This window comes from Euprymna scolopes, chromosome 38 (assembly GCF_053919585.1).
Source record: "Euprymna scolopes isolate OS-2025 chromosome 38, ASM5391958v1, whole genome shotgun sequence".
Classification (NCBI taxonomy): Eukaryota; Metazoa; Mollusca; class Cephalopoda; order Sepiida; family Sepiolidae; genus Euprymna; species Euprymna scolopes.
Window position 1 is genome coordinate 60,518,181 of NC_136519.1, and position 25,027 is coordinate 60,543,207.

The window sequence follows — 25,027 nt, forward strand, 5'->3', positions numbered from 1 at the left end:
CATATATATATGTTATATTTTTTATTACCGTTTTATCTGCTTAGTTACACATGTTTCGTTTACTGAATCGTATTAAACGATTTAGTAACTTCATCAGACATTACAGGAATCTATATGGTGGATTCTCTCATCGAAGACGATGAATATTCTGAAGAATGCAATCTTCAGCAGCTCCTAAGCTCTGTGACACCACATGCATAATTGCAATCCTTTAGACGTCCGGCACACTTCTCCGCAGATGGTGAACTTTCATATGCTCGTCGGTCAAAGATGCCTTCTCGACTGAACAGATAACCCTGCTTTGCTGCGTGCTCTGAAATCACAATGGCATACATATTCATTTTTAGGTGGATTTTTCTTGTGTTTTGCCTTCATATTTGCATGAAGGGTGTCCCTATGACAAAGGCGGTTATGTTCAAATTCTTTGGTCCCCAGGAAACACGTCTTTCTCCATTTTCTGCGATCCTCTGCTGCACTCTCCTAGGAACTCAGAGAAATTCCATAACATTTCAGGTTGTCTTTTAGTTTATCTTTGTAACGAAGCAGGGGACGCTCTATTGGACGGCAAGAATTTTTCAGTTGCCCATAAAAAAGTTTCTTAGGAACTCTTGAGTCATCCATTCTTACAAGATGACCGGACCACCGCATTTGTATCCTGATCAAAAATGATTCAATACCAATGATTTCACATCCCTTCAGTAATTCACTATTCGGAACACGATCCTGCCACCCAACATTGCAGATAAAACGCAGACATCTCATATGGAAGGAGTCAAGCTGATTTATATGCTTGCGGTACAAGGTCCACGTTTTGGCACCATACAGAAGAGTAGGCAGAACAACAGATTTGTAGACTGCCACCTTTACTTTTAGAGACACATCGTGGCTGTTCCAGAGTCTGTGTCGCAACCTACCAAATGCCTCACTAGCTTTATTAATTCTACATTGGATATCCTTTTCAAATTTAGCATCATCAGACACAACAGATCCGAGGTATGTAAAAGAAGATACTGTTTTCAAAGCTTCACCATCAACATATACCACTGGTTGTGAAGAGGACGTAGCGTTCGGTTTTGGCTGGTGAATAATTTCAGTCTTTTTTATGCTAATTGTAAGACCGAAGACCTTACATGCACCAGAAAAGCTATTGAGGATGTTCTACATATCATCAAGACTATGGATGACAAGAGCACAGTCATCAGCACAAAGGAGGTCAAGAACAGTCTGCACAAAAGTCTTGGTTTGGGCCTTGAACCGTTGCTGGTTAAATAATCCTTCACTTGATCGATACTCAACACCTCGTGAGGTGTTCCTGAAAGCTGTCTCAAGCATCACCGAAAAGAAAAGAGCAAATAGGATCGGAGCAAGGACACATCCTTGCTTAGTTCCATTTGACACTTCAAATGGTTCACTTTGTTCACAGCCAGATCGTACTGTCGCCACCATTTCCCAGTGAAATGAGGCAATCACATTCAACATCTTGTCCAGAATACCAAGCCTCCTCAAAACAGTCCACAGGGCATCCCTAGAGACGGTATCAAATGCCTTTGTGAGGTCAACGAATGTGACAAACAAGTCCTTATTCTGCTCCCTTGCTTTCTCCTGTAGTTGCCAAAAGCTGAAGATCATGTCTACAGTAGCTCTTCCTGCCCTAAAACCACACTGGGTTTCTGGGAGCACAGTTTTACAGATTGAACCATTGAGCCTGTTTAGGATTACACGAGCTAGAATCTTACTGCCAACAGGTAAAAGAGAAATTCCTCTATGGTTATCACACTCACACTTATTTCCTTTGTGCTTAAACAGGTGAATAATTGATGCATCTTTGAACTGTTGTGGCACGATACCAAGTTCCCATATTAATGAAAACAGAGCACTTAGTTTCCTGATTAAGAGTTGGCTTGTATACTTCTGCATATGCCGTCATCACCTGGAGCCTTACCATTTGAAAGTTTCTTTACAGCCCATTCAATCGCCGACATGGATGGAGTATCAGCAAGCGCCTCGATGGTTGGCCTCTGAGGAATATCATCAATCACTCCTCGATCCACTGTCGATTCTCGGTTTAAAACATTTGAAAAGTGTTCAGCCAAGCGCTTAGTAATTTCTTTCTTATCAGTGAGGAGAATGCCATCCGATGAAAATATTGGAGATGCCCCCCCCTTAACATGGGACCAAACACCCCCTTAAGGTTTTGGTGGAATGATTTAAAATCACACCTATCCGTCGCATCTTGCTCCGATCAGTTTTGTTTTATTTTCCGGAACTGAGATTGTGCCAACGTTTTGGCCATTCTGAAAGCCTTGTGTTGCATGGAAGAATTTTTGTCAGTAATCCATATTTGATGGGTTTGATGCATATGTTATTGAGTAGTCGGACAATATTTGGATCATTTTCATGAAACCAATCTTGGTTTTTCCTTCGAACATATCCTAATGTCTCTTTGGCAGAGTCATACACTGCATTTTTAAATTCTCTCCAAGATACTTCAATGTCATTCCCACATACAACGGAGGAAAGCTTTTCATCAGTAGCCTTTTAAAATGAGTGCATTATCTCCTTAACCTTCAACTTGCCTACATCAATTCTCTTGAGGAAAGAATTACATTGGTTTCGAACAAGGCGCTTGATTCTCATCCTGACTGTGGAGCAGATCAATTTATGGTTTGACCAACATTCCCCGATGCTGTAAGAGCGTGTAATATTTATATATTGTCTATCAGAACGACGTACAATGACATAATGATGATAATGATTAGACCGGAGATGTTTCCAACTGGCTTTCTTGCAATTAAGCAGCTGAAAAACTGTATTAGTTTTTCTTTTCTTTTTTTTTACATGGGAGTCACCACTTATCAAGGCCTGGAGGCCATTCAGGGATAAGAGTTATTGCGTGTACAGTAATCAATGAGATAGTATTGTAGTAATCATTAGTATTGGAGATTTGATAGAGTGTCTTACTTAAGGGGACTGTTTGTCAGGAATTTGTTTATGTTGGATTTGAAGACATCCAAGTTGTAGTCAGGTGGGAAACAGGCGAACAGAAGAGAGTTCCACAATCGTGCACTTCTGAGAAAGAAGCTTTGCTCATGGAATCTATGTTTGGATTTAGGCACCGATAAAGAGTGGGGAAAATTATTGACAGTAGTTTCAGCCAGACGGGTGTTTCTCGTGAAAGATTGGCGAGAGGGGACCAGAGATTGGAGCTCAGACGAGCACTTGCCATGGAAATAACGATAAAACAAAGACAGGCTCGCAACGTCTCTTCTGAGGGAGAGAGGCTGCAGGGAAGAGAAAAGGGCATCCCCCACCAAACCACGAAGACTATTTTGTACTCTGTCAAGGCAGGATAGGCTGTTTTTAGCAGCTCCTGCCCAGATATGGCAGCAGTACTCCATCCTTGGACGTACTTGGCTTTTATACAGATAGAGAATTGCATCAGTAGTGAGATATCTTCTGGGGCGGTAGAAGGATCACACCATTTTCCGAGCCCCTGGCAACAGATTTGATGTACGTGTTCCATTTCAGATCAGGAGTAAAGAAGAAGCTTGTCAAAACATGGAGCCTCCACAAGACGAGAGCCAGATGGGGATCAGAGCATTGATGATGTAAAGATAGAAGCTTGGTTTTGGATGTATTAAAAGTAACCAGCCACCTCTTCCCCCCCCTGTACCACACGCTCAAGATCAGAGGAGAAAAAATTAGAGAGAACTTTGTCATTTACGGCCTTTGATGTGTTGCCATCAGCATAGATGTCAATGAATGATTTAAGTATGTATTTTGGGAGATCATTGATGTAGATCAGGAAGAGAGTTGGGCCCAGGATGGACCTCTGGGAGACTCCAGCATTAATACTGTGGGCCTCTGATTTCTGTCCATCAACCCCTACTCTTATGAACCTATTAGAGAGAAATGATTTAATGATTGAGAAAACATTTCCAGTAATACCGTAGCTGGAAATCTTGTGAAGTAGGCCCTTATGCCATACCTTATCGAAGGCCTTCGATATGTCAAGAGCAATTGCCCTGGAAAGGAAACCTTTGTCAAGAGATTCAGTAATCCTATGTGATATAATCTGCTGTAGATCTTGCAGAGCAGAAACCATATTGCCTGTCACTAAGAAGGTTGTTTCTGTTGAGGTGGTTGACTACTTGTGTTCGTTACAACTCTACTTTCAACCGAGTCGTTGTTTGTTTCATTCACCACACTCTTTTCTTCTACCTCTTCTTTTACACACGTCCGTTCGCTTTCTCTCCTCCCTCTTTCCTTTCCTCGTTATTTATGGAATCAGGGTATGAGATTTTCCGAGATTCCCCGAGATTCCACGAGACTTTTTTCCACATAAACGTATGCGGGCGCCATCTTGATTCTCAATTTGTGGTTTGCATGCACAAACGCGCAGCCGCTTTAACGGTAAGCCACTTCTTTCTCCACACTCTCCCCTGATCGCATGATCACAGAAACGGCAGGGGGGTGGCGATCGCCGCCGTCGGGTGCTTCTGCGAAAGGGGACAGTGCTGCTCTCGTCTTTGCATACGCTCTCATCCACTGCCTGATAGTCGGGGAAGGCTTCATCTCCGTGGAGACTACTGATATCAGAGTCACTGCTTGATAGGGATGGTGCAAACCAAAGCGATGGCCCACTCGTCTCAGAGTCAGAGTCACTCTCATCGTCCACTGGAGGTGGTACATGTGTCGCCGGCGGTAGGTCCCTAACGTGACAGGGTACGCTATCAACCTGAACACACTGCTGACTCACCACATCGGTCACTGTGCCCCGTTTATACTTGTCAGTACATCGGTTTCCTGGCAGACAGCATCCCCTTTGGCATATCGATTCCATTCTATCTCAGTGGCCACAGTTGTATCGGGGTGGATTCCTTTTTCTCGGACACGGTACTGATAGATTGCATCTGCAGGCGCCGTTCCTGGAGAGACACCATCCTTTGGCATGAGATTATACCAGTACACAGCTTCTGCGATGGTGTACTGCTTCCTGGCTGCAATTGTTTTGATGCTGCGATGGCTTCTCTCAGCTATACCATTGCCAGAAGGCACATAAGAGCATCTAAGCTGCAGCCGCACACCCCATTCTTGTAAGAACTGCCTCATCTGATGGCTGCAAAAGGCTGGGTCGTTATCCGTCAGCACTTCATCGGGCGCACCTCTTTCACAGAACACAGATGACAGCTGGCGAATAATGTTGCAAGAGTCCTGGCGCCCGAGGAGTCTCCAGACTGCGAAATGTGTAGGCCCACAATCGATGAGGGTAAGGAAGTGGTTGCCACCATAGTATGTGATGTCCATGCCCACTCTCTGCCACTTACCACTCAGTCCCAACTCCCCTTTCTTCCATCGTGCTGGAGCTGGGTCGATGGATTGGCAGGCCTCGCAACTTTCCACCACTCTTCGGATATCTTTTTTTCTACTCCTGGATCAATCATCTTGACAAAGTACAGTGTCCGCTTGATGCCAGGATGTCCACACTGTCGATGAATGTCCATGATGCGCGCTGAATCCACATTACACACAACTGCTGCACATTATTTTTATTTCATTTTTTTTATTACATTTTTCACCCCAAACAAGGCAAATTGCCACTTTGGTGTAGGGGGCTACTATCCTGGGCAACAACTACTGGGGTACTATGTAGGGATTTAGGCAGCAAGATGTTGGTTCACGTTACACTTGAACTTCTGCACGTCAGTACTGTTGGGGAAGCAGGGACCTGGAATGGAATTCCAGAGTCTAGCGGTTCTGGGGAAGAAACTATTGGAGTAAAAATATCTTTTACATCTAGGGATCTCTACAGTGTGGGGGTGGGATTTAGCAGCCTGTCGGGTTTGTCAAGGGTGCTCACGTAGTGGGGGCACAAGTGATTGCAGTTCGTCAGAGCATTCACCACTAAAATACTTGTAGAAAAGGCAGAGGGATGCAACATTTCGTCGATGGGACAGAGGCTGAAGCTTAGATGCCAGTTCAGGGCCTATCAGGTTTACGACTCTCTTTTAAACTGTTTCAAGGAGCGAGAGACTAGTAGCAGATGCACCAGCCCAAATGTGACAACAATACTCCATACATGGGCGAATGGTGGCCTTATAGAGGTACAGGATACTTTCGGGTGTTAGTAGTTTTCTAGCACGGTAGAGAGAGCCCACCTTTCTTGCAGCGGCCCTGGCAATACCTTCAATGTAATTGTTCCAACTCATGTTTCCTGTGAACGTTAGGCCAAGGAGTTTGAAAGATTGACTCTCAGATAAAGAGTCGTTGGCCATTGCTATGGGTGGTAGAGAGGGTTTCTTGTAATTATTGAATGGAACTAGTTTAGTCTTGGCAGCATTGAACGCGACCAACCACTTTTGTCCCCATTCCACTACAGATTGGAGGTCTTCCTCTAGTGTTTCTGCCATTTCTTTAGAAATGTGTTCATTCGTCTTCCTGTCGTGCCTGCCATAGAGTGTAGTGTCATCAGCATATATACCCATCTCAGAGGCAATTTTGTCGGGGAGGTCATTTATGAATATCAGGAACAATAGAGGTCCAAGGATAGAACCCTGGGGCACCCCCGCGTTTATATCATATTGTTTAGATGTACGACTGTCGAGGACAACCTGGATTTTTCTCTTGTCCAAGAAGGATTTAATTATGTTAAGTATTCTACCAGTGATACCGTATGATCTGATTTTCCTGAGGAGACCCTCATGCCATACCCTGTCAAAAGCCTTAGATATATCTAGAGCTACCGCTCTGCCCTCCCCCGCTTTGTCCAGTGAATGGTATATACATTCAGAGATCACAGTTAGGATGTCTGCTGTGGAACGGGCTTGTCTAAATCCATATTGTTTGTCAGTCAGTAGTTTAGCATCTGTAAGATGATGGACTAGAGCATGGTTAATTATGGTCTCAAATATTTTGGCATGATTAATTATGGTCTCAAATATTTTGGCAAAAAGTGGGAGGAGACTAATGGGGCAATAATTTGATGGGTCTGTCCTTTCGCCAGAATTCTTGAATACTGGTACAACAGAAGCAGTTTTCCAACAGCCCGGAAAGCAAGCTTCATTAAAGCATTAAAGATGTGTTTTGCAGATTATTAGAATCTCTCCGAGCACCAGCCAGAAGCCATCGTTGAGGGACTCTTATCAGAGCATCTGCTCTGTTGAGCGCTGACCTGATCAACACCACATCCACAGTCAGGTCGTACTCTGTGATGGTGTCGACCAACAGAATTAACATCTCACTCGATGCTCGTGTCGTCAGCCATGCTCTTCCACTTAATGCATCGGTTATCCACCGATGAGTGCATGCCGAGTCAGTCATGATATGTAGAACCTTGGCTTGCCATTGGAGCGCCAAGTTAACGCCCTTCAATGTGGCATCAAGTTCGGCCAGGTTTATGTGCCTCGAATCATTCTCTGGCCGAAGCTAACAGGCATCTTCAATAATGGAATCATTAACTGCCAGGGCAACTCAAAGGGCAAGTGAACTAGCATCCACCCAGACCGTGAACTCATTCCCGCTGATGCACCACTTTCCCTGAACGGGGTCATCACTGCTCACCCTGGACACAGTCTCTGTCAGCATGCTCCTTAGGGTGATATCATGTACTGCATCGTCCCATCCCGACGACACGGCTATTGCACGTCTTTTTATGGCCACCACGGCCACTCTGAGCCAACCGCACACAGGGAAATGGCCTACCATCTTTCCACAAAGCGAAAACACTGTTCGTCGAGTGATGTTTGATGGGACCTTGGGGACGCGACTTCCTCTTCTCCAGCAAAGTCCCTCCTTGCTATTGCGCACGTGCAGGCCAAGAACTTTTGCTCCATCGCACAGACGCTCTCGTTCCTTACATGTCAGTCCAAAGCTCTCAAAGTACATTCTAACTGATTGCGCTGACATGAGGCTCTCATTGACGAATATATCATCGATATATGAGGATGTTGCCTGTTGCACTGCCTCATCTTGCTGCCGGATAGCATGCATGATTGCTGTCATAATGCCTGGTGCCACATTTAGACCGAACCCTAGCCTGGTTAGACAATATCGGGTTCCTCCAATTTCCACAGTCTGAAATGGCCACAATTTCTTCTCAATGCGTATTTGCAGATAGGCCCTGCGTAGGTGCAGAGTTGCCACGTTCGATCCCTGCTGTCGCCACTCCTTTAATTTGAGTGCACACACATCAGCCCTTGCCGTATATGGGTCGACATGTTCATTGAGCTCACGGTAGTCTAGGATGGGGCGGACCTTTTGTTTGGTCTCTTGTACAACAGCCATCAAGGGAATCAGCCCTCGCGGGGGGCCAAGCTCATCCTCTGGGTATAGAAGAAACCAGCCATTGTCGATCCACGTTTGCAGTTCTTTTTCATACTGTTCCCTTAGCCACATGGGTGGGGAATATTCCGATAACTGGTTCCGCAAGGATATTGGTGGCTGATCGTTTGACCATTTCCAAGACGCCGTCCATGCATTGGTGTTTCTACCATACTCTGCATGAAAGTCAGGCTCGCCGAGAATTATGGCAGCACAAACATGTTCCTCACATCGAGAGAACTGTACCTTGCCGGTTCTGTCCACAGTAATTCCACCCAGTTGTGTAATCAAGTCTATACCCAGGAGTAGGTCGTACCCGAAAAGCTCTCCCTCCAAGACCAGGGCTCGCATGGCTACTGCAGGCCCGTCGTTGATGCTTGCGTGGATAATGCTCACCCGACAAGAGGCTAGTGAACCTCCGCCTACAGTTAGTACCGGAATTCTCTCTGCTTTCCAAATGGCACAGCATATCTTGCTTACGAGAGTCTGGGTGCACCCAGTGTCCACAAGCGCAAGGCACTCGCTTCCATTAATGTGTATGCTTACAGTTACTGCTCAATGACGATCTGGGGAGAAGACTGGCGCTGTAGCTTCTTTCCCTTGCCCATTTTCCGGACAGGTGCAGGCCAGGTGTCCGCGTTTTTTGCACTTGTAGCACCCGTCAAGTTTCCAAGTTGATTGACGTGACGAAAGACAATCACGGGCCAAATGGTGGGGTCCTCCACACTTATAGCAGATTGTAGCTGCGCCCAGGTCCTGCAATCCAACCTGTGATGGTTGTACAGCTGCCGCTTGGTCTATAGTGTTAGGGCTTTTCTTTAGTATTGCTCGTGCCCGCGCCAATACTTCCGATATGTCCATCTTGTCCACTTGAGATGAGGCATGGAGCAGATCTTCCACACTCTTAGGTAATCCTGCAACAAAGGCGCACAGCAAGCCTTTGTCTGACACCCCTCCAAAAAGGACCGATAGCTTTTTTAGCTCAGCCAGATACACATCCACCGTTTCCCCGGGATGTAATTTTCGGGCCATGAATTCCTTCCATGCAGTAACTAGATCTAACGCAAATGCTGTAAAAAGGGCGGACTTGATGCAGGCAAAATCTGTTTTCTTCTCATCAGCCAACTGCTGGTATACTGCATATGCTCCCCCAGTGAGGCGCATTGGGACCACACATTCCATACGCTTCACCCCACTGAGCTGACATATTAATTCTGCTTTTTCCACCCATTCCTGCACTGAGTGATCAGTGCTACTGCCATCAAACAGGGGAATTAGCTTGGGGTCAAATCCTGACGTCATGCCGAAATAGCTTGTGTTCGTTACAACTCTACTTTCAACCGAGTCATTGTTTGTTTCGTTCACCACACTCTTTTCTTCTACCTCTTCTTTTACACACGTCCGTTCACTTTAGTGACTAAAACTCGTCTCTCTTCCCGCTTTCTTTTCCTCGTTATTTATGGAATCAGGGTACGAGATTCTCCGAGATTCCCCGAGATTTTTTCCACATAAACGCATGCGGGCGCCATCTTGATTCTCAATTTGTGGTTTGCATGCACAAACGCGCAGCCGCTTTAACGGTAAGCCACTTCTTTCTCTACACTACTTCTTTATTTAATATGGATTCCAACAACTTACTCATGACACACAGGAGACTTATTGGTCTGTACTGAGAGGGAGATGACTTTTCACCTGAATTCTTAAATACAGGGCATACTGATGAAGTTTTCCAGGGTGTTGGAAAGCACTTCTCCTTAAGGCAACGCTTAAACAGTTTTGTAAATATGGGGGCAAGTTCTGGTTGAAGCTTTTTCAGCACTATAACTGGAATGCCGTCAGGGCCTGTTGCTTTACTGGAATCATGGTTCTTGATTAGCTTGGCGACCTCACGCACAGATATTTTTATGTTGCATAGCATGTTGTCTGTTATAGGAGGAAATACAGGGAGTTGATGGCCATTGTCGCATAGGGTAGAATTAGCTGCAAAGTTCTTGGCAAATAGTCTGGCCTCGTCTGATGCTGATGAGATGACCTCAGGTCCATTGATGATAGTTGGGATAGAACGCACGCTTCTGTTCAAGATCCTGAGTGAAAAAAAGATCAAATTCACTGCAAAGAGACAATAAGAGAACACCATTTGAGTTGACTTTACCAATTCCATGTAAACCAATGACATTTCTCCAAAATTGTGTATCACTACCCACACGAGCATTGAAGTCACCCAAGACAAACAGCTTATCCTGTATACATACCTTGTTAATCTGTTCGTGTAAAGATGAGTAAAACCTTTATTTTAGCTCATCAGATGAATTAAGTGTAGGTGCATAGCAACTAAAAAATGTGGCATATTTGTCCTTTCCTACTGCAATGCGCAAGGACATAAGTCTGTCATTTATACCAATGGGCAGGGACTCAAGATTTTTTGGTAAAAAACCAACGCCAGATTCACGTTTCTCAGAACTTGGTTTTCCAATCCAATAAAAAGTGTATTAACTTCCTCTAGCTGTCCTGTATCAGTTTCAGAAAGAGCTGCAACAGAATTCTATGATGCCTTAACACACGTGCTATGATAGCGGTTTTTCGTTCAGGGTTTTTTTTGTTATCCTGGAGTGTTCTTACATTCCAAGTCGCAATGAACATACTCGTTCCATGTATTTTGTTTCTATTCTTGATTTGGGTGCAAATATTGGATGCCCAGACATCTGCACCTGATGACAGGGACATGAGCAAGTAAACAATTTTTAGGTCACCTTTTATAGACCCCTCCCCATGACAAGGAAAGCAGTGCCATCCTATAATGGCTGCTTTGTTATGAAAGGAGGACACGAGTCACGCAATTACTTGCGGGTGAAAAACGGCCATCTACCTTCCACCACCTATGTGCAATGTATGAACATTGCACATAGGTGGTGTGACGGGAACAGGTGAAGGGTGTCACTGGTAGTCACATTGTCACAGGGTTTTATTGATTTATTATTAGTTTAAAAAAAAAAAAGCACATATCGATGTACCAAACCTTAGGCTTAAATGAGTGAAAATGGTTCACTGAACAACCGGAACTTTGATTTGTTTTAAGTAATCATTGCTTGTGCTAAACAAAGCACACTCTCTCCATCGGATTAACATGGTCTGTACAGGTGCACGCATGTGTCACACGTCAGATAATAAAACGATCGCAGGATTTTCTTGTAAGAGTGTTCCATCTTCTAGATCAGTTGTGAGCCAACACTAAAGGGCCTGATCCACCCTGGTAAGCATTCTGTGCAGCTGGGTAAACATACCAGCTATTTCTTGGTCCTTGATATCTATATCTGTTAGTTCACTCTAGTGGACACATTGCTTAGCGATGTTGCACCAACACCGTCCCCTCACAAGATTTGGCAGGGCTGCTGAAACTAGTACCCAGGGTACAGCTCTTGGAGCTAGCAAGTGAGAGATTTAGGAGATGAGTGAGGACCAGTGATTTCTGTCCACCCTATTGGGTGCAGCAGCAGGAGATTCAAAGGTACTACCTCTACCCGGAGCCCCCTATACCCTATAGGAATATATATATATATATATATATATATATATATATATATATATATATATAACACGATTTGTTCCTTTTTATTTCTCTATTTCGTCGGAATACTATTTCCTTATTTTCATCATATATATATACATATGTATATATATATATATATATATATATGTATATATATGTGTGTGTGTGTGTGTGTGTGTGTCTCTCTCTCTCTCTCTCTCTCTCTCTCTCTCTATATATATATATATATATATATATATATATATATATATATATATATATTGAAGCTTTTTAATATATTTTTTCAATATAAAATCTTACTAATGTTATATCCAATTTATATTTTTTCTTTATTTTACAGGGCTGGGCCACTTATGCTGAATACCTCGGAGAAGAATTAAATCTTTACAAAGATCCTTACGAATTGTAATTTTTTTATTCACTCATTTATTTATGTATTCATAAAAAAGGGACAATGAAAAATATTTACTGTTTGTAATTCTCATAAATAACTGTGTGTAAGTTTTACATAATATTTTGTGTAATTTTTTGGTGTTTGTAAGTTTTGTATATTCGTGTTTGCCAGGTGAAATCGGTAAATTTGTTAACTTACATGGAACGGCTCATCAAACACTTTGTTGTATATCCTCGAGTGGCCTCTTAGCCTTGATAAGTGGTGACGCCTATGTAAAAAAAATAATATGTAGTCCAAAAACTTTTATGTGTATTAAGATGTTGGAGTTATTAGCACTAAACCCAACGCACATGTGTGAAATATCAGCTTGAAATGTCGACATTAGACTGTGACAACCTCATCCTGTGTGACTGATGCTGCATACTAGAATCTTCTTGGAGTCATAAATGAGTTGGACAAGTCTGTCCAGTAAATGAGGCTGACTACTGAAAGCAAGACACTGATTCTAAAACCACATACACGCTATACAAACATATTAAAATTATAAACGGGTGCGCAATTAATAAGATAAATATGTGTGGGTGTTCTTTATAAACAAACTTACTGTGGTTGAAAAGATTTAAATTCATAATTAGTCAAAGGATAATTAAAATATCCATTCAGTTTCATCATTTGCAATCATTTGTTTGTGATCTGGGTGCTTTCAGCATAAAATGGCCAAGGAACTCAACAATCAACAAATTGTTTCTAAAAACAAGAATCAATTGTGTTCATAAAAAAATTAAAAATTTGATGAATAAACAAAGTTGAATTATTTTTCATGAAATCAAATGTAATTCATATTGCTAATTTTACAGATTTGGCCGATATTGTCTTGAAATATTCAGAGCTGTACGACTGGTTGTCGATCCAGGAATTCACGCATTTAGGTAAATATATTTATGTTTGTATTTCGCAGTTGGAATACAATGCAATCTTGGATGTTATCTACATTTATTTATTCATTTATTATGTTTAGTGGAATATTATGTTTATTATGTTTATTTATTATTATGCTTTCAATTTAACTAATGATTTAAAACAGAACAGAATTAAGATAGTAAAAACAAAGACAAACAAAGGGCTCGATATTCTATAAAATACTGTTATATCGATAATAATGAATATAAGCATTATATATATATATATATATATATATATATATATATATATATATATATATATATATATATATGACAGTTATCTACGTACAGCTCATCAGCGTAGCTTGACTGTTCTATGAGTCATAGTGGTGGTAATAAAAGATCAAATATCTACCAAACAAAATACAATCATCAATTTGATTCTCGTTTCCATAAAGAATACATCTGTGCGAGCCTGTGCCTTTAACATACAGGTGCATGCAAATAATTGACATCATGCGATTGCCTTGCGATGTCCTTGCGATTGCTTTTCATTCACTCTGTATTCAACTCATACTTTAATTAAAATGACATGTATTACAAAAACAATGATTTGTCTTTCTTTTTTTTTTTTAAGGTGGTCGCGTGAACGTGCCATAAATTTTATATTGAACTACACCGAATTTCCTCGGTCTCAAGTCGAAATTGAAGTTGACCGTTACATCACGTGGCCCGGTCAAGCGTGTTCATACAAACTCGGAGAAATGAAAATCAAAGAACTGCGACTGAAAGCAGAAACCGAATTGGGTAAGACGTGGATTTTTTTGGATTTGAGCGATGTGAAGCTATTAAAATTGTTTTTATTCATATTGTTCTATTTTCATGTCTATCATGTTTCAGCCCATTAAACCTCATTTCTTATAACGTTTATTTAGGCTTTAACGTAAATTAGGATGCCGTAAAACAGACCATCAGTCAATAATTGTCTGCTTCTGTATTCACATGTAATCCAATGAACTAATGATTTGCACAGTTTTTAAACTTGGGCGCAGAACGAATATCTTTGTATACTGCGTTATAATATTTGTAACCAATAATTGTTTCAATGCAGTATTAGAACAGATACTACGTTTTGCTCCTGCGGATGGATCGCAAGTTCATGGGGAGTAAAGCATCATAGATTGAGATGAACACTGGGAAAACATTTGAAAGAGTCTATCCATAGCGTGACATCATTATGTCACGCTATGGATAGACTCCCCATGGACTTGCGATCCATCCACAGGAGCAAAACGTAGTATCTGTTCTAATACTACACTTCATATTATGTTTTCGGTCAGTGAAGGAGAAATCATTATAGACTGAGGCAGATGTCATTCACAAAAGATGTTCCAGTTATTTTTTCACATATCTCTACCACTGCTCACTTTTTATCAATTACTATGCCGGATGTAATAAAATTCAAAATACTCGTTTGCATTTACTTCCCAACGAAAGCTGGGTGTGGCTTGCCATTATTGAACGCTGCGTGATATTCTTAGCTGGTAGCAAATATACAAAGCATGTATCAATGGCATGATGACAAATGAGATACATTTCCGGTACAAGTGAGAAACTCTCAGACAACAGCTAGATTGAATGTGGGTGATGCCTGGGAAAGTAGCATCCGATAGTAATATTAATAGTAATATTAATATATAAACATCCTTTATATAAAAAAACACAAATAAACAATCATTCTGTTAGCATTCTTTTTGGTTCAAACAAAACTTCTATTTTCGACACAACGACAATTTGCGTGAAAAGGACTTTGGTATTATTATCCACATCTAGTATATCAGGTCACAGTCGTTTTTTTTTTCTCGTCTGCTCCAAGACCACATATTTGCCCTCATATGTGTATTTTTGATTACTCGAAGGGAAGATGACCTAAAACAATTCTCACACATATGATGCCTTCTGTTATTGAGACTTTTTCTTCTCCATTCATGTCTGCACAGTAATAATCTCCCTGTCTACCACAAGATTTATTAATAACTGAAAAAAAAATGTCTCGACGAGTAAAAATTTATTGTAAAGTTAGATTTGTACTGTATAACCTCGTGACTGTAAACGACACTGGTATTTATTTTCAGAAAATTTACAATGTAAAAATCAGAAAAATTTGGAACAAGGCCGAAGATGGGGGAGGGGAAAGGACGGTCTTCTCTGACTAGTGCTAACTAATCTAACCTAACTAGTTCCTACTTTCACTCTACTTACACCATAATACCACATTCATACTATACATCCATCAGCGTATACATCCTTCATCAATCACCATAAGAACATCATACCGTGATAACCTAATTAAAACCCATAAGAAAGGGGGGGGGAGATAAAAATTTTATATACAAGATACAAATGAGATATTTACAATGTTAGTAACAAAAGACCCCCCGTTGTTAAACTATGGCAGATGCACCGATTCGCCAGTCGAAAGGGTGATGCGGGTCCGAACGCTTTATTTAAAACACCTCTTACGAAAACTTCGAAAGAGAACCCGCATCTCTGGCGAATCAAGCGATCTGTCACCTAATTTGGGAGGGGAGTGGGGTTAAAAAAACAAACAAAAAAAAACGCAGGGACAAACTTAAAAGGGGCCTAATGATCGCTATCACACACTAGCTAGGTTATGAACAAAGAAGCCTAAATAATGGTCCTACTCTTGCCTATATCGTGACCTACTCTGGACTAAAAACGAGTCAGGGCTGACGTTCGTTCCTGTCACCCAAAATTCTTTTCCTAAGGAACATCCAAGAACCAGTCAAGACTTGCTTCTCTCACCCGACACACACGCGCAACTGACACCCACCTTTCAACAAAGTCTGACGAAGAGAGTCTAACTCTCTCGGCCTTGATACGATGCTCCAAATAATAACGGAAGAGTCGTATAAGGTTGAGGGGAGCGAAGTCCTCAGATCCATAGACCACTTTCATACGTGTGTTCCAGATAACACCCCTCATCACTGCTAGCAAGGTCAAACACAAATCTTTTCTGAGCCTATCCGTTGTCGGAGCCCAATTGCGACAGACATTAATAGGAACCAAGGTTAATGAGGATGTGTTCAGTATGCGGACCATGAGACCTGTAACAAACTCAATCAGCGGCGCCACGATGCGACAATAAACGAAGGCGTGACATAAAGTCTCGTCCTCATCGCCGCACCGTTTACAAATAGGCGAGTCCACCAAGCCAGCTGAGTGGAGTCTCTTACCGACCCAGAGAGCATCCTGAATTACCAGCCAGGTCAAGGAAGCCTCGTCGTTAGTGAGACATCCTGACCCAGGCGCCCAAGGCCAGATTGAGCGGAGCTGCTCCTTCGTCAAAGGGAACCTCCCACCGATGTCATCCGTTACGGATCCCCTCACTAAAACCCGATATAATGCCTTTCGGGACAACAGCAGAGTGTTAGAGAGGCTTTCCTTCACTCTTAAGAGGTACTTCAGTGCGCGCCGGCACTCGCGATAGAAGGGACATTCACCTCGGGGCAACCTGTGTGCCTCCCCCTCGGAGTAGTGCACCCCTCTCAAAGCCGGGAAGACTCTCTTGGTGTCCTCCATCCAGAGGCCACCGTTTTCCCTATCTTGTGTCCACATTCGATCTAGGTAGTAGAGCCGTAGCGTGTATAGCCGAATCTCCACGTTTGGCATACCTAGACCGCCTTCAGAAGGATGTAGGTAGCAGACATCGCGACACACCTGTAAACGACATTGTCCCCTCCTCTCACTCCAGCTTGCTTTTTATGCAGTTTTTTACTCTGTCTCGTTTGCATGTGCCCTCTGTTTTCTCGTGATCTCGCGATCTCGCGAGACCACAGTTTATAAAACATCAGGCGCCATCTTTTTTTCTCTTTTCCCACCCAACACTGCCCTGCGGCAAGTCCACCCCTCCTCCATCACGCCACCGCTCGCACACGCATCTACACAATGCACAAATAAGCGGACGCTTGCTACTCTGGTGAGTGTTACATGTACATTATAAAAAAGATTGGAATTTTATTTATGAGCATAACAAATGAGCAGTTCATATTCTCCTTGAGTTTATTTGATATTTGTTATAACAAATGAGCAGTTCATATTCTCCTTGAGTTTATTTGATATTTGTTATAACAAATGAGCAATAAATATTTCCAAACGGTTCCTGAAATTTCACAAGGCATTAGAATAATTATTATATTGGAAATGTGAAGAGATTAATGTTTCAAGCTTGTGGCAGACAGGAAGATATGCGTTATTACTGTCCAGAGATGAATGGAGAAGAAAAATCCTCGATAACGGAAGGCATTATATGATGTGTATATGTGTGAGAATCGTTTTAGGTCATCTTCCCTTCGAAATTGACGGATTTAAAAACTCAAATTCAAATATTTTGATGCTTTTGCATTCATTAAAATATGCGATTAAAAATTTGATATTCAAGTCTTTAAGAAAATAAACTTGTATTTCATTCCATCAAGTAAAACTGCAAGATATTCAGTAGTATATAGTACAATTGATCCTTTTTAGTTTTGTCTATTTATCTATGCTTAAATATTTTCAGGCAGCAATTTTAACCTGAAAGAATTCCACCATCAGGTTTTAAAGTACGGTCGAATGTCTTTGGATGTGTTGGAGGATGTGATCTTCGAGTGGATCAGGTCGGTCCAGCAAATGGTAAAGAAGGGAGCCGCTCAGTCGTCGAGTGCACCGACTGTTTTCTACCTCAGCAACTGGAGAGCTCTTTCATCTGTCGTCGCTCTCATCCTCTCTTCAAGAATCGTCGTATCACATTTACACAATTTATTCTGCCTGAATCCACTTTGACACCTGAAACAAGTTTATTCATCGTTTGAAATGTTTTATTTATTTAATAAATATTTCTCAACCAATTTTTTACGATTATTATCAGTTTGTTTCTTTATTTGAAAGAAATTATGAAAGTTTTCGCAAATGTTTATTAAAGCAACTGTCGAACGGGGCGAGGCAAATGCTGAAAGAGAAAAAGAGAACGAATTTTGCCACGCAGTGCTTTTTAAAATCTATGATACAAACGCCCTCTGCTGGCGGTGTGTGTGTGTGTGTGTGTGTGTGTGTGTGCAATTGTTCAAGAAGAGTAAGTAATGCTACAAGTATTTTGGTATTTTTACCATCTGATTCAATGTAGAATAACTGGTAGTGTCCTCCGTCGTATTTGAATCAGTGTAGTCAAAGTGTTGAAAGTTTGTAGTGCAAGTAAGTTGTTCGTTTTAGTTGTTGGTGAAGTTACGAACTTAAAATATCGGGATTGCTGTTGAGTCAAATGTGGAAGTTGTTGGAGCACGATGTTTGTGCGTGGATCTGTAGATTTGAAAGGACAAGTACAAATGGCTTTGTTCTGGTGTTGAAGCGCGTCGTGCAAGTTGATAGGTGTGGGGTATATGGTTAGGAAAGAAGAAAAAAAAAGAAACGTACCAGGCGTATCTGCATCGCTCTTTGGGAAAGAAGAAGGAAAGGATGGCCAGCACATTTGTATACGCAAAGGGCATCTTGGGAAGGCAGAGCATGATGGGAGAAGCTATCCCCCTCTGTCTCTTCCTTTTTTTTCTAGATAGGAGGATATAGAAGCAGGGAAAAATTCCCTGGGGCAGGAGAGAGAAAAGAGTCGTGAACATCTCTTGAAAAGAATTTTGTATTGCTGACGTTTGGATTGTGCAGTGTGACATTTGTGGCGAGAGGCCAGGTGTGGTCGATTGGAAAAGAAGAGGGCAGAAACGTGCTGTTGTCGAGAGAGTGACTCACTCCTTCCCGACCCCCAGAACCGAATCCTGATTATAACACTAGAATAGGTCACCATGTTGCGAGGTTGCTTACAGTCGGGCAATTTAGTAATAAAGCTATATTCAATGTAAACTGGCGTGACTGCTTCCATAGTGTTGTCAATGATTTCAGAACATTCTTTAGTTGTGCGCCGTTGATGGAGAGTGTTGGTAGTCCTTGGCGCTGTTGATGTTTTGCTGAAACCGATTTTTAACTTGGCTGCGAAAAAAGACACGCAAAAATGGAATCGAGTGCTTAAACGTACTGCTTTTCTATTTGTCCTCAGAGATGCTCGCATTTGTTGAGCAGACTTGTCAGACTTACTAAAATGGTCTCTCTAATCACAGTGATATCTTTATTCGACCACTAGAGTGGCCAAAATTATGAACGCTGGAAAAGGTAACCAGACCAAACACTCGTCGTCAACCCTTCTCTTAGGCCAAGCGTTGAAGTAATCCTTTTTCCTGACCTTTGTTTTCACGGGTTAAAAAAACAGTTACTGTTTATTTAACATTTTTCTTTTTTTTTTTTTTTCCTTGACGTATTTATGTTGCATCTCTTCGACCAATGGTGGTACTAATTTCATTTTTAACAGATTTAGCATTTTTGATAATGTTGTTAAGCCACAAACTCTATCTCGGCTAAGAAATTATCAAACACAAATAGCAAGCAAAACATTTGACATTCTTTTTTTTTTTACACGGTGGTCACCACTTATCAAGGTCCGGAAGCCACTCAGGGATAAGGGTTATTGCAAGTACAGTACGTTAGTGTGGAGATTTGATGAAGTGTTTACTTAAGGGGGCGGTTCATTAGGAATTTGTTAACGTTGGACTTGAAGACATCCAAGTTGTAGTCAGGTGGGAAGCAGGCAGACGGAACAGAGTTCCACAGGCGTGCAGTTCTAAGAAAGAAGCTTTGTTCATGGAATCCACGTTTTGATTATTCGACTGATTCCTGAATTCCATGACGTCCCACCAGATCATACAGTGTCCGAATGGTTGGAAAAGTGGAGTTGGTGTGCGAAATGTGTGGTGTTGATGACATCGAATATATTTTACCACTCAGGCCGAGTACTAGAGCTCTGTCAGTAACCCATAACCAGGGGGTGAATTTAAAAGATGTGAAACAAGTCATTTTGGTTTTTGCGCCAAACCTTTTTGTTGCATTTGAAAATTTTGTCTCTTGTCGTAGTTGAGTGACCTACAAAACCTGACACATCTACTCGCAGAAAATTGTTTGGCCGATAGTTCAGTTCCGCTTTTATATCAGGACTCCTCTATTCGGTTAGACAAACATTTGCGTGGATTCTCATGAATGGGGCACTTAACCCTGGAATAGATTCTTGCTAGGGAAGTGGTAAAAGTGGATAAGTTCTTCCTCATGTGCCTAAGGACCCAACTCAACCCCGATCAGCAGTATAGAGTCGCAGTGCAGTGCAACAAATATGGTGCAACAATCACTTTGCCAGAGACTGCCGACAGCCTGGAAGAAAATCAGATTGTAGTCAGCTGGAAAGCAGGAAAACAGAAGTCAGTTCCACAGGCATGCACTTCTAAAAAAGAAGATTTGTTCATGGAATCTACATTTAGGTTTAGACACAGATAAAAAGTGGGGGGAATTATTGATAGCGTTTTCAGCTAGACGAGTGTTTCTTGTGAAAGTTTGGTGAGGGGGACCATAGATTGAAGCTCAGTCGAGCACTTGTCATGAATATAAGTAGGGGCAAACTCGCAAAATCTCTTCTGTGAAATAGAGGTTGCAAAGAAGAGAAAAGGACATCTACGATGTTATGAAGTCTATTTTGAACTCTATCAAGTCCTTTCTAGCAGCTCCTTTCCAGATGTGTCGAGAGTACTCCATCCTTGGACGTACCTGGCTCTTATATAGATAGAGAATTGCATCAGCAGTGAGTTATCTACTGGATCAATAGAAAGATCCCATCATTTTTCCAGCGGCCTTGCCAACAGATTTGATGTACGTATTCCATTTCAGATAAGGTGTAAAGATTCAGCCCAGAATCTTGTCAAAACATGAGGCCTTCCCAAGACGAGAGCCATTCATTTCAATTGATATCAGATGGGGATGAGAGCATTGATGATGTAAAGATAAAAGCTTGGTTTTAGATGCATTAAAAGTAACCAGCCAACCTTTTCCTCCTTGTACCACGTGCTCAAGATCAGAGGAGAGAGAATCAGAGAGAACTTTGTCGTTTACAGTCTTAGGTATGCTACCATAGATGGTAGTGTCATCAGCATAAATGTCTATGAATGATGTAGGGATGTGATTTGGAAGATCATTAATGTAGATCAGAAAGAGAGTTGGGCCCAGGATGGACCCCTGAGGGACTCCAGCATTAATACTGTAAGCTTCTGATTTTTGCCCATCAACCACTACTCTTGTAGTGGTTGATGGGCAGAAATCAGAAGCTCACAGTATTAACCTGTCAGAGAGAAATGATTTAATAATTAAGAAGACATTTCCAGCTCACTATAGCCGGAGATCTTGTGAAGTAAACCTTTATGCTATACCCTATCAAAGGCCTTCGATATGTCAAGAGCAATTGCCCTAGAAAGGTTGCTTCCATCAAGAGATTCACTAATCCTATGAGATATAAGTGTAAGCACATCTGCTGTAGATCTAGCAGAACGGAAAACATATTGTGTGTCACTAAGAAGGTTATTTTTGCTGAGATGGTTGATTATTTCCCTATTTAACAGATTCCAGCAACTTACTCATGACACACAGGAGACTTATTGGCCTGTATTGAGAGGGAGATGAGCGATCACCTGAATTCTTAAATACGAGGCATACTGATGAGATTTTCCATGGTGATGGGAAGCAATTCTCCTTAAGACAACGTTTAAACAGTTTTGTAAGTATGGGCGCTAGTTCTGGTTGAAGGTTTTTGAGTACTATGATTGGAATACCGTCAGGGTAGGTTGCTTTACTGGAATCAAGGTTTTTGATTAGCTAGGTAACATCACGTACAGATATTTGTATATCACATAGTGTATTTTCTGATAGAGGAGGAAATATTGAAGGTTGGCAGCCTTGGTCACAAAGGGTAGAATTAGCCGCAAAGTTCTTAACAAAGAGTTTGGCTTTGTCTGATGCTTAAGAGATTACCTCAAGTCCATTGATGATAGTTGGGATAAGGCACACGCTTCTCTTCCGGATTCTGTTTGCTATTTGCCAAAACTGGTTGGAATCAAACCACTGCTCAACTACTTTGGACTTGACGGACTGAGCATACAACTCTCTTTATTACTTTCTTACAGTCCTGAAAGCGACTTTAGTTTTAATACATCTATTATTTTGGAAGCAATGGAAAAAGTGATTTCTGTGCGGAATGGCAGCAGCACATTCCGGAGAGAACCACGCCTGGCTGTTAAGTTTTTGCTGGAACTTTTTCGAGGGTATGAAACGGTCTATACCTATAATTAACTGTTTCGTCAGCTCTGATACTATAGAGGACACATCCTTTTTAAACATGGAACGCAGATGTAGATCTGATATAAATGTACAGAAGGTATCCAAATCAGCCATAGACTATCGATATACTGTACGATGGAGAGGTACATCTGAGGACTTATTATATTTCATTTTTATCTTAATTGATACAACAGAGTGGTCGGAAGATCCAAGTGGAGACAGAACCGAAACTGAACATAGTTCAGGGCAAGTTATGAGAAAAAGGTCTAGGAGATTTGCATATTCGCCGTCAGTATCGGGCACATGGGTGGGTTCGTGAACAATCTGAGGTTATAAGCAATGGAGAAATTGTGACAGACCTCCCCTCATCATCGGTCTTGTTTGAGTGGGTTAATCATTCTGCATTGTGAACATTGCAGTCTCCATATACGGAATGCTAGCTGAAGGATAAACAGATAGGACTTGGTCAATTTTCTCAGATATGCTTTTAAAGATAGTAACTCTGCTGTTATGGGGGCGCTAGAGAGTAAATATAAACGCAATAGTGTGAGCAAGTGCAACCCGGAAGCACATATAAGGTAAGTTAGGATCTTCTCTGGAGATGTCCCTACCATATGGAAAGCCATCTTTAATATAGGCACATATTCCATGCCCATGGCGATCTTGGGGGTCAGACTTGGAAGTTAAGTTAGAGTATTACGAACTCATCTAGGGAAATAATCTTGTCCAATGCCAGTTTCGCTTAGAAATAATAGGTCTGGTTTAGTCTCCTGTAATTGGGTCTGGAAGGTTAGAACGTAAACCCTTGATGTTGGAGAAGGAGACATGGTAGTGGAAGGAGACCTTGGAAGTTGGAAATCCGTGTTTAATCATGTATTTTTTCTTGAAACTTGTCATGATGGGGTTTTGGGATTTGTGGACTAGGTCGACAGACTTGCTTAGAGCAGGACAGAGAAGGAAACTAAGAGAGAAAAAGAAACGAAGAATTTTTTTTTTTGTAACACATGATAAAGTAAAGCCGTAACAATTACCCACTAATATGGTATCGAGAGGCCCCAGCAGTAGCTAGTGCATGGTCCAGAATCCATTCACCAAATGGCAATACAGCAGCCCCAGTATTTGCACTTACTGATAGTGGTTAATCCAAGGACTATCAGGTTGATAACGTCAGCCCAGGTAAAACGTTTACCTCCAGCACCCTTACTAGTGACATTGTTACAAACTTACAATAGAAACAGAAAATTTCCGACATTTCTGGCGACTGTTCATGCAAAAAACTGCCAACTTAGAATACAGCTTTTTCTTCTCCCTTTGTCAGAAAAATCACTTATTAAAAAATGAGGGACAAATAAAGAGAAGCGAGAGTAACGGGAGCTGCCGATAACGCATCTATAATGTGTTCTCTACTCTCCATTTAAAAAAAAAATTATTAAGTATTGTACTTAAAAGTCCAATTGGCGTGTTTAAGGGAAAGTATGGTGATAGATTCCCCTCTCACGAACTGAAAATGAATACAATTGCCTAATCTATTTATGTAATCACCTTGCAATAAACAAGATTACGAGAGAAAAGATATTATTAACTAAAACAATCAAAAAATAAAGATATAAATTAAATACTGAAATAAAATTTAGTTATTAACATTTGAATCTTAAAAGATAAAAATTAAAGTCGAAAGAGTTCCATCTCCAAAATGCAAACTGTTGAAGGGAAATTTGCTTTAAAAACATCAGCGTTTAACAGACATTTTTTTTTCAATTAACCGTTAAAAAATCGTTATCGTCTTCCGAACTTTGGCTAGTGACGTTTTAAGGAATTGCAAGATAAAAGGAAAGCGGGTGGGGTGGGGGGGATTCTGTAAAGAGAATATAATTGCTGAGTTTATGCTATCTTTAAGATCAACTTGGTAGATATAATAAACAACATTTATGGACGAGAAAAGCTATTATTAAAAAAAAAACAATCAAAAAATAAAAATATAAATTAAATACTGAAATAAAATGTAGTTAATTTACATTTGAATCTAAAAAGATAAAAATTAAAATTAATATAGCAAAGACTTTTCTTGAAAGAGTTCCATCTCCAAAATGTAAGCAGCAAGCCATTGTGTTAGACTTTCTTCTAGGGATGAAAGGAAAGTCAAGAAATTCCGCAGCATGCATATCAGCGAAGGAGACAAGTTACATTTTTCTGAGGTGGCTTTCGTTCCGGGTGCGACAATAGCCTAACTTTCATGCAGTGTTCGATCAACACCCCAAATCTTGGACGGTCTCGTGGAAGTGATCCGGTGATCAGCCACCAGCAAAAATAATGCAAAAGTTTGATCAGAATATGATAAAGAAACCTGGATTGATAGTGGGGGGGGGGCCTGTTCCTTACCTAGAAAAGCTATTGATCCTTTTTAGTTTTGTCTATTTATCTTGATCTTACTAATGACAGTCATCCCGCATAACAAACAAAAGGTAAGACCAGTGCTCGATTATCAGAAGTTAAATGAGCATGTGGACCAATTTACGGCCAAGTGGAAATATGCACCGAAAAGTTGAAAGAATGGCACAGAGCAGGATCAAATGTATCGATGCTAGACCTTCACAAGGCATAATTTCAAGTACA

General features: G+C 41.3%; 1 protein-coding gene across 3 annotated transcripts in view; it reads left to right on the forward strand.

Annotated features, from left to right (window-relative positions):
• The window catches only part of LOC145263165 (uncharacterized), a 1,002,407-nt gene extending 984,335 nt beyond the window's left edge, over window positions 1–18,072 (forward strand). For all 3 annotated transcript variants that reach the window (XM_080120191.1, XM_080120190.1, XM_080120192.1), the window contains 4 exons: window positions 12,207–12,271; window positions 13,118–13,189; window positions 13,800–13,969; window positions 17,745–18,072. In XM_080120191.1, coding sequence (XP_079976317.1) covers window positions 12,207–12,271; window positions 13,118–13,189; window positions 13,800–13,969; window positions 17,745–18,007 — 570 coding nt within the window. In that variant the 3' untranslated portion in view covers window positions 18,008–18,072. The remainder of the gene's footprint in view (window positions 1–12,206; window positions 12,272–13,117; window positions 13,190–13,799; window positions 13,970–17,744) is intronic.
• The last annotated feature ends 6,955 nt before the right edge of the window (window positions 18,073–25,027 follow it).